General features: G+C 41.1%; 1 protein-coding gene across 1 annotated transcript in view; it reads right to left on the reverse strand.

The window, feature by feature from the left end:
* LOC122254217 (transforming growth factor-beta-induced protein ig-h3) overlaps nt 1–7,106 on the reverse strand; it is a 33,023-nt gene extending 25,917 nt beyond the window's left edge. The window contains exon 1 of the mRNA XM_043017798.2: nt 7,008–7,106. Within this exon, the coding sequence (XP_042873732.2) occupies nt 7,008–7,072 (65 nt within the window). The 5' untranslated portion in view covers nt 7,073–7,106. The remainder of the gene's footprint in view (nt 1–7,007) is intronic.
* Between the last annotated feature and the right edge of the window lie 2,894 nt (nt 7,107–10,000).

Below are 10,000 nucleotides of genomic sequence, written 5' to 3' on the forward strand. Positions count from 1 at the left end.
CTGATAAAATGCCGTCCTCTATAAAGGATGTTGCAGTTCTGTACAATGTTTCACGCCCAATCCTTTCAGAGAGAGAGAGAGAGAGAGAAACCGAGAGAGCGGAGGGTAGGGGAGGGGAGAGAATGAGAGAGAGAGAGAGAGAAAGAGAGAGAGAGAGAGAGAGAGAGAGAGAGAGAGAGAGAGAGAGAGAGAGAGAGAGAGAGCAAAAACTGCCCTCGAGTAGATGACAAAACCAGAATGCTGGGATTTCCTAAACTCCGTTGCCTCGCCGCTGGGACCTCTCTTGTTTACACTGTGTCAATGGGGCAAATCTCACGGTCGTTGGATAAGGTAAGGAAGGATAAGAGAAGGAAATTCATGTACATGTTCCTTTAACTGAACTTCTTGTGTAACTTTATTCATTTGAATTGTTTGGAATTGACCGCCATACAAAATAGACTTTTATTGTCACGTATACTAGTTTCATTGAGATTTCTGATATCGTATCATGTTAACACACATCGAGTGAGAATGTTGACCAGAAACTTTTGTTTTGACGTGGAAAGATCTTCAATAATTTGAAGTATCCTACACTGTCTTACATAACCCTGTTTTAACGAAGGGGAAAATAGCCTGCACACTCCCATATAAACTTGACATAACAAAGATCTCTGCTTAGTCTCTTAAATAGGTGTTTTGATAGTGAAAAGTGTTCAAACAATCACAAAAAAATAATTACACTTAGACTATAATCTATATAGTTTCGTATAATCTCTTGTTTTAATGAGGAACCCATCAGCATCATAGAAAACTATTTCCTAATGGAAATCTCTGCATCGTCCCTTATGAATTTCTGCCTTAATAATCTCTGACATGTTGCAAGATCCATGTCAAGTCTCATATAAACCTCCCTGCATAGTATCATATAAACCTCTGCTATCGGAGAAGAGGAGGAAGAAAAAAGAAGGAAAAAAGAAGAATAAAAAAAGATGATGACGAAGACAAAGAAGATGAAGACGAAGACAAGAAGAAAAAAAGAGGTAAGAAAATAAAAGACGAAGACAAACAAAAAAAAGAAAAAAAAAGAAAGATAAAGCCAAAGGACGAAGAAAACGAAGAAGAAAAAAAAAGGAAGGAACCCTGCATGGTCGCAGGAATAAAAAAAAAAAAAAATCTCGTGCAATCTCTCGAGGAAGAGCCTTGTATAACCTCACCCTTGATGACTCACTCCGACATCTGGCCTTCTCCGCTCTTCCCACTTGGAGTCGGCGTGATGGGGTGGAGGGCCAGCGATGTGAGGTTTAAAGTGTGGGGATCGCTCGTCCTCTCGTCTGATTAATGTACTGCCTTGACTTTATTTATGGGGTTTGTATTGCCTTCATTGTGTTTGTGGGATTTATGGGGGGCATGGCGGGATTGTATGTGTGTAATTAGATCATGCCTTTGATGAATGTTGGGCAATGAGATCATGTCATACTGTGAGGTTATACTTTATCATAGCGATGTCACACGTTAAGGCAATATCAGCTACTAATCATAACTATGCGAGATTAAATATGTGTGTGTATATATATGTAATATATATATATATATATATATAATATATATATATATATATATATATACACACATATATATATATATATATAATATATATATATATATATATATACACATATATATATATATATATATATATATGTATATATATATATATATGTGTGTGTGTGTGTGTGTGTGTGTGTGTGTGTGTGTGTGTGTGTGTGTGTGTGTGTGTGTGTGTGTCTGTGTGTATGAAGCTTTATGGTATCAAAAAAAAAATACATATCTAGAAGCGAGATATTGACACAGAAACTTCACCACACGACGCGTCACAGACACACTACAGGCCACACGTTTTGGAGGTGACCTGTAAAGGATGACCGTGATATACCCAGGAAGGACATCAAGCAGGCTGGCGGTCATCATCCCGACTCGCTGCCATGGGAAGTTCTAGAAGACTGCAGATCACGTTCACTCACGCTGATGTCATGAGTGAAGGATGGGGGGAGGGGGAGGGAGGGGGTAGGGGGGGGGCGGAGAATGAGAGTGGGAGGGGAAGGGGGGGGGGAGGGGGAGGGGGAGGGGAAGGGGAGAGGGAGGGGGATAGGGAGGTAGAAAGGCGTGGAGAGAGGCAGAGGGAAGGGGAGGTAGGATGAAGGGGGAGGGGGAGGGAGAGGGAGAGAGAGGGAGAGGGAGTGGAGGGTAAGAGGCAGTGAGGAGGGAGAGGGAGTGGGGGGATAGGGTAGTAAGGAGGGGAGAAGGAGAGGGAGAGGGAGAGGGAGGTAGAAAGGCGTGGAGAGAGGCAGAGGGAAGGGGAGGTAGGATGAAGGGGGAGGGAGAGGGAGAGGGAGTGGAGGGTAGGAGACAGTGAGGAGGGAGAGGGAGTGGAGGGTAGGAGACAGTGAGGAGGGAGAGGGAGTGGGGGTAGAGTAGTAAGAAGGGGAGAGGGAGAGGGAGGAGGAAGAGGGAGACGGAGAGGGAGAGGGAGGAGGAAGAGGGAGACGGAGAGGGAAGGGGAGGGGAAAGCGGAGAGAGGAAGAGAGAGAGATGGATGGGGAGCGAGAGGGGCGAGACCCAGCGAATTGCCGGCATTGTTGTCTTAACAGATGAAAATTGTGCCGATTAAAAGGACACTCATATCTTCTTCGACAAAAAAGGCAACTTAATACAGACAGTTGCAACATTCTATAATAAGAGCGACATATTATCTTACGAGACAGAGAAAGAGAGAGAGAGAGAGAGAGAGAGAGAGAGAGAGAGAGAGAGAGAGAGAGAGAGAGAGAGAGAGAGAGAGAGAGAGAGAGAGAGAGGGGGGGAGAGAGGGAGAGGGAGAGGGAGGGAGGGAGGGAGGGAGGGAGAGAGAGAGAGAGAGAGAGAGAGAGAGAGAGAGAGAGAGAGAGAGAGAGAGAGAGAGAGAGAGAGAGAGAGAGAGAGAGAGAAAATAAAGAAGAGCGAGTATAAACAATAACAAATGCGACAGTAAGGTTTGGCTGGGAAGGGGAAGAAGGGAAGGGGGAAGAGCAGAAGGGGAGAAGAGGGGGGGGAGGGACAAAGAGGAGAAGGGGGGAGGGAGGGAGGAAGAGGGGAAGGGGGAAGGAGGGAGACATCACCCTTAATTGACTATGATATCAAACTCGTGTTGGCTGTGGATTGTTGTTACACGTGGTGAAGTTTGTGCTCGTTTTTTTTTCTAAGATGAGGAAGAGGAAGAGGAAGAAGATGAGCAAGAAGTAGAACAAGAACAAGAGCAAGAAGAGAAAGAAGATGAACCCGAAGAAGAAAAATGAGGAGACGAAGAACAACAAAACAAAAACAAAAACAAAAACAACAACAACCACAACGCGAAAGAAGAGGAATCATGAACTAAAAATACAGAAACAAATAAGAGGAAGAAAAGAAAGAAAAGAAAGAAGGAAGCACAAGAATTAAAAGATAATAAAAGAAAGAAAAAAAAGAAAATTAACACTACAAGGTCTGTGGCGAGGCGAGAATAATGGAATATCAGCGCTTACAAAATACAGTAGTCTCTTTGGAGGCCTTTGTTGCTAGGGCCTCGGGCTACCGGGATCTTGTGACGGAGGTAGCAGTGGAATTCTTACAAACGATGAAGTTTACTTGGGCTATTCATCTTTTTTTTGTTTTAAATCATTCGTAGGCAAAGAATGGGGAGAGGGAGGGAGGGAGAGAGAAAGGGAAGGAGGGAGAGGGAAAGGGAGAGGGAAAGGGAGAGGGAGAGGGAGAGGGAGAGGGAGAGGGAGAGGGAGAGGGAGAGGGAGAGGGAGAGAGTGAGAGAGAGAGAGAGAAAAGGGATGGAGAGAGAGAGAGAAGGGATGGAGAGAGAGAGAGAGAGAGCGAGTGAGAGAGAGTACTATGCAGTTCCATGAAATAATGATTACACGTATATGTCATGCTTTTATGTACAACAGAGCTCTACAAAGATCCGTGTATATACCAAAGGTGTAAAGATCTCAGCATTCCCTAGATCAAAAAGCAAAACAAGACACGATACAAGAAGCCTAATACAGGTCGGAATCATGGCGAACAGGCTAATCCTTCGCTGAAATACACTGACCCTGTAACCTGTAGGGTTTCCTGCGCGACTCGGTGTTTTAAAAAATCATCCCTCTACGACAATCCGATCGTGCTAGGTCAACAAACCTCGAAGGTCATGCTAGGAAACCAACCTAGACGACATATGTACGGCCAGGTCATTCCTAGTAAAGGCAGAAGGAAACAAAAACAAACAAACAAACGAAAAAAAAAACATGAACTTACAACCAGGTCACTTCTAAAGTAAAATCACAAGAAGTTTTCAACTCAAGTGGCTTCGAAAATTTCACCTGCCTCGGGCTAGGGTCTCCCCGCCATCACAGGGCTAGAGAAGTCTGGACGGCGAGGGAACAAACCCGTTTTTCTATCTTTTTTTTTTCTTTCCTTGTCTATTTTTGCCCTCACCGACCCGCTCGGACCCGTAACCCAGTGACCTCAGCTATATACCTGTGACGTCATACAACACAGAGAAATCGGAGGAAGTCCCCCTCGCCACTTTCTTTTCTCGAGAAGTCTTCGTCACTTCTGGAGGAGGAACCATCTTCAGTTCTACTTAATGGAGGTCGACCTCGTAATCTTTCGAAAGCAGGATCATCATACGCCAAAAGCTACCTGCATGGTACGGCTTGTTGCAGTCTTTCTTGAGGGTTTGGTGTCACGCTTGTTGCATGCTTGGGAACAGTTTCTTGTCGTCGATCAAAAAAGAGTAATCACCACTTAATTATCTTGCGGTTGAAAGGTAGATGACCCGGATTTAGATATGAGGATTCTTGGTATTATTCGACTCATTCATTTATCTTCTACTTTACCCACTCACCTGTTTCTCTATTCTGCTCAGTTACTGGATTCTCTTTCTCTCTCTTCTACTTATTCATTCTGTTCAGTTACTCGTCCCATCTATCTATTACATACAGTCAATCAGTTATTTTTGTTTATATCTCTTTCTTACTTTAATTTACACCTCTCTCTCTCTCTCTCTCTCTCTCTCTCTCTCTCTCTCTCTCTCTCTCTCTCTCTCTCTCTCTCATGGCGCTATATGTAAAAAAGTTCACATCGAAAATACACAGGTTATTCCAGAACATGAACAAACTGCATAACAAACACTTGTACTTTTACGGTAATATGATCTTACTTAAGTTGTTTCCCAATAAATATCAAATATCATTAAATTGCATAGTTGCAGAACAGTGCAAATGAAAAATCGAATAATTTGGAATACCCCGTCGAACGAAGTATTCCTATACATTTTACTCTATAATAACGAATGCAAACAAATATCTAATAAATTATATGGAAATATGAATAAAATAATGACTTTTTATGGCTTATTACAGATGCTACGCATACAAGGTCATGTTAACGTTCGGTAAACATTCAAAACCGCGTAATAAACAGGTGGAGGAGACGGGTGGAGGGGGTGGAGGGGGTGGTAGGGGTGGGGGCGATGAGGGAGGGTGAGACATGACAAAGCGATGAAAATTGCCTAATTATTTTTTTTATGAACTTACTAAACAAGATATTTTTAAATAATCAAATCCAACGGAATGCTATATCCTACCCCCTCCCTCCCTCCCTCCCTCCCCCCGGCCTTGTGACTTATACACAAAGGACAACGAACCTTGCAATCGCATGTGCAGAGGAACATGTGCCGTGCTGCAACAGGTGGGCTGAAATTGCAAAGCCAAGACGAGCGGAAGCAGGGATTTAATTGAAGGGAGTTTAAGTGAGCTCAGAATTTCCTCACGCCATGTTAAGAGGCGGCAATTGTCTAGGAATTATAACAAAAGGAGATGAGGTGATGTATTGTGGTCTTCAGACAATGAGAATTAAGAATAGCTGTCTGTCTGTCTGTCTCTCTCTCTCTCTCTCTCTCTCTCTCTCTCTCTCTCTCTCTCTCTCTCTCTCTCTCTCTCTCTCTCTCTCTCTCTCTCTCTCTCTCTCTTTTCTCTCTCTCCCTCCTTTTCTATCTACTCATCTCTTTGTATCTGTCCTTCTCCCTTCCTTTCCCTCTCCTTTTCTATCTAATCTCTCTGTCTGTCTCCTATATTCTCCCTCTCTCTTATTTTCCTCTCTTTCTCTCCTTTCCATCCTACCTCCCTCCGTCTCTACATCTATTCTTCTCCTATCCCTCCGTCACTCCCTCTATCCCTCCATCTATTCTTCCGGTCTCCCTCCATCCGTCCATTAATCCTTCCCCTTTCCCTCCATCCAGCTATCCTTCCTCTCTCCCTCCCTCCATCTATTCTTCCTCTCTCCCTCCCTCCATCCATCCATCTATCCTTCCTCTGTCCCTCCATCCATCTATTCTCCCCCTCTCCTTCACTCACCAGACCCCCAAAACATCATAAATAATCTATAAAAAAGATGATAATTACTCCCGAACACAGACACATCTCCCGAAATGAACCTTCGACTTGGATGACCAGAAGAAAACGGTAAATGACCATTCCAGATTTTTCCAGATTATTCTCATAATGTTTCACTCACTCGGTCCTACGATCCAGAGTCTATCGCTGTATTTCTATTAATTGCTTTGGGATTCTTAATCTTATGGTAATAAGATTAATTTAGAGAATTTATATTGTTATGGGAGAGGGGGGTGAGGAAGTCTTTCTAATTACGGTAATATTTGTTGCTAATGGGTGGAACGAAAAAAAAATCCGTAATGTTAAATCAAATACGGTCGCTTTGTTTACTTTTTTTCAGTTTTGAAAAAAAGTTTTGAAGTGTTCTTGCAATTGCTGTCGATGTGTTTGCATAGAATGATTTCCAACTTCGCATGTATGTAGTCTGCCTACAAATAGGTGTTATAACCACACCATCTACCACAACTATATCGCTAAAATACACCCCCCTAAAAAAAAAAAAAAAAAGAAGTAATAATAATAATAAAATCATCAGATCATAATTTCATTCTTTCTTTACAAAAAACTTACTGTTGTGACACGGAGACCCCGACCAGCACCGCCAGCGTAAGGGAGGCTTTGAAGAGCAGCGCCATGTTTGCAGCACGACTTTCGCGTTCACTCTGAGGCTCTCGTGACGGAGGAAGCATCAAGAGAGTTCAGGTGGGCGGAGCCTAAGCGAGAAAGGTGCCAGCGCATCAAAATACCTGTAAATATATACTAACAACACATATATATTTTTTTTCTTTTAGTCATAGATGTATGGTGTTTGATCTTTTTTTATTGTATTAGTTTCTTCTTGATGGGTTTGATGGGTTATTTTTGATTGAGAAAGTCGAGGAAAATGAACTAAAAGGAAGGACAATTTTCCTGCTTGTGTGTTTGTGGTGGTGGTATTAGGTTGGGGTATGGGGTAGGGGGTGGGAGTAGGAGGGGAGGTCACTTAAAAGGTTCTAGAACTTCCCTAGAACTTTCCTCTCGCCTATTACAAAAGGAGGAAGAAAGAAAGTATCGAATCCTATGGAACTAGCACCATTTTCCCATCGTTTCCAGGAGATAACGCGAGTGATTCACCCATTGAGGTTTCTCGAGTAGATTTCAGGAAATATCTCTGGTGTGACAAAGCCTACCATTACAAGTCGAACCGGTTTGCAAAAGACGTTTATAGCCTAGAGGAATAACAAACACAATTTTAGGGAGAGGCCTTTCGAGAACTGAAGACGGAAGTAGATAAAATGTATTCTCAATACACGTTGCTGTTGATGTATATTTAGATTGTATAATGTGTCACATGAGAATTACATAGAGTCTTGGATCGAATAATTGGCCACTTAAGATATATCTCTAAATAGATCCTGTTCTGCTATCCAATAGCAGCAAAATCTTACCGGAATTCGTAACCATATGAGTCACATTACATATGAATCATCTTAAAAAAAAAAAAATGTGATTACTTCACGAAAATCACATTTACTACCCACATGACCAAACCCATTCTTCCTCCATCAATAAAATGCACAGAAGTGGGCGTGTGGGCGTGTGGGCGTATAGGCGTCGCGTGGCTTCTGCAGTTCCAGCTATGGGCAGGCGTCGTTCTGGAACAAGGGACACCCGTGTCAAGCCAAACGACAGATACGTCATGGATCTCTTGTCTCAGGTACCTGACGCCCTTGGGGCTATCTGCAAGCTCTTGTTTGATTTTTTTTTTCTTCTATGTTCTGATGTGATTCAATGTTGATGTTGTTGTTATTGTGTCTATTATCATTGTTATTATTGTTGTTGTTATTATTGTCATGTCATTTATTATAGTAATGATTATTATCATTGTGTTGTTTTGTTGTTGTCGCTCGTTGATAGGACCGAGGGTAATCTTGTTATTGTTTTTTATTATTACAATCGCTATCTTCATTATCCCTATCTCCGTCACCATCAGCATCACCACCATCAACTTTACTATTATCACCATAACCATCACAATCATCACACCATCATCATTATCACTACCAATGCCACCATCACTACCATTGCTACCACCATCACCATCACCATCATCACCACTGTTATCCACTTATCCCGTTATTTCTACTCGTCCCAACCTCTGTTCAATATATATTCTTATCCATCTTAAATTGAAAACAAACTTGATTATAGTATATATCAAATCGTATTTAATTTCAATCAATCTGTTCTATTCTAATGTCATCAGTTTTATTCATTAATTTGTTTGTTTACATGTCAGGCGATTCCATAACTTAGTTGTTGTTATTATTGCTGTTATCTTTATCATCTTTTCTATCATTATCTTTATTGTTATCATTATTACTATTGTTTGTATTATCATTATAAGTATCATCATTATTATCATTGTTACCATCATCATGGTTAGTATTATTGTAATACCAATAATGATGATGATTATTATTACTATCATATCATCAAAACTACTATCATTAATATCATTATCACCACGAAAAAAATCTTCATCAAATATCAAACCATTGTAAATAAAATAGGAAATTGACACTCATAATACAGCTACGCCCTTCTAGCTCGGAACAATTAAGTGATGAATAAATAAACAACTTTTGAAAAGAAGTTGATATCATCTATTAATTCTCCAGAAAGTTTAGACGACCTTTCCTTCATCTTCTGAGACACAGGAAGACGTACAGACAAGTGTGGTCAAGAAATGCGCACCCACGTTCTGGCAACACTGTCCTTTGACAACATCCGAAAGAAAACAAAATAAAAAAAACTCTTCTTGAAGTTCATTCATTTGGTTCTTCTTCAAAACTGTCAATAATGATAAAATAAAAAACCGCAAATCAGGTGTCCAACCTTTCTTATAAATGCAGAAATCATAATTCCTTCACTAAAGATCGCATGGAAAGGTGATACTCAGAAAGGATCTAAATACAAGGGTAGGGACAGTTTCGCAGTAAACCGTACGAGATATGTCCAGCTGTTTCCTCTCTGGGGTTCCTTGGTTCTTTGTTGTGGGAGAGGATCCTTCAAGATCTTTGTTTGGTCATTCATTCGAGGGAGTGATTCAAAAAACTCTTAAAGTGATAGTTTTAGATATACATGTGTGTGGATATGGAAGCACGCACACACACACACACACACACACAGGACAAAAACAGCAATAAGCAAACCTGTACAGTCACACAAATACATGAAAAAAACAATTACATACACACAGACACACAAAAATACATACATATAGACAAACACACACACACGCACATACACACACTCACACAAACACACACACACACACACACATACAAACACACACACACACATATATATACATACATATATATATATATATATATATATATATATATATATATATATATATATATACATATATCATATTCCCTTTGTCATTTTGCGAGCCAATCTCGTGAGAGTCGGCGAGCGTGCGTGAGAGCGATTTCGCAGGGAAACCATTAGAAAAAAAATCTTGTCCAGCTGTTTCCTGTCCCGTTAGGTAGTCTCAGACATGCGTCATTATATAT

This window comes from Penaeus japonicus, unplaced genomic scaffold (genome assembly GCF_977035675.1).
Source record: "Penaeus japonicus unplaced genomic scaffold, GWHDUDI00000001_assembly GWHDUDI00000041, whole genome shotgun sequence".
Classification (NCBI taxonomy): Eukaryota; Metazoa; Arthropoda; class Malacostraca; order Decapoda; family Penaeidae; genus Penaeus; species Penaeus japonicus.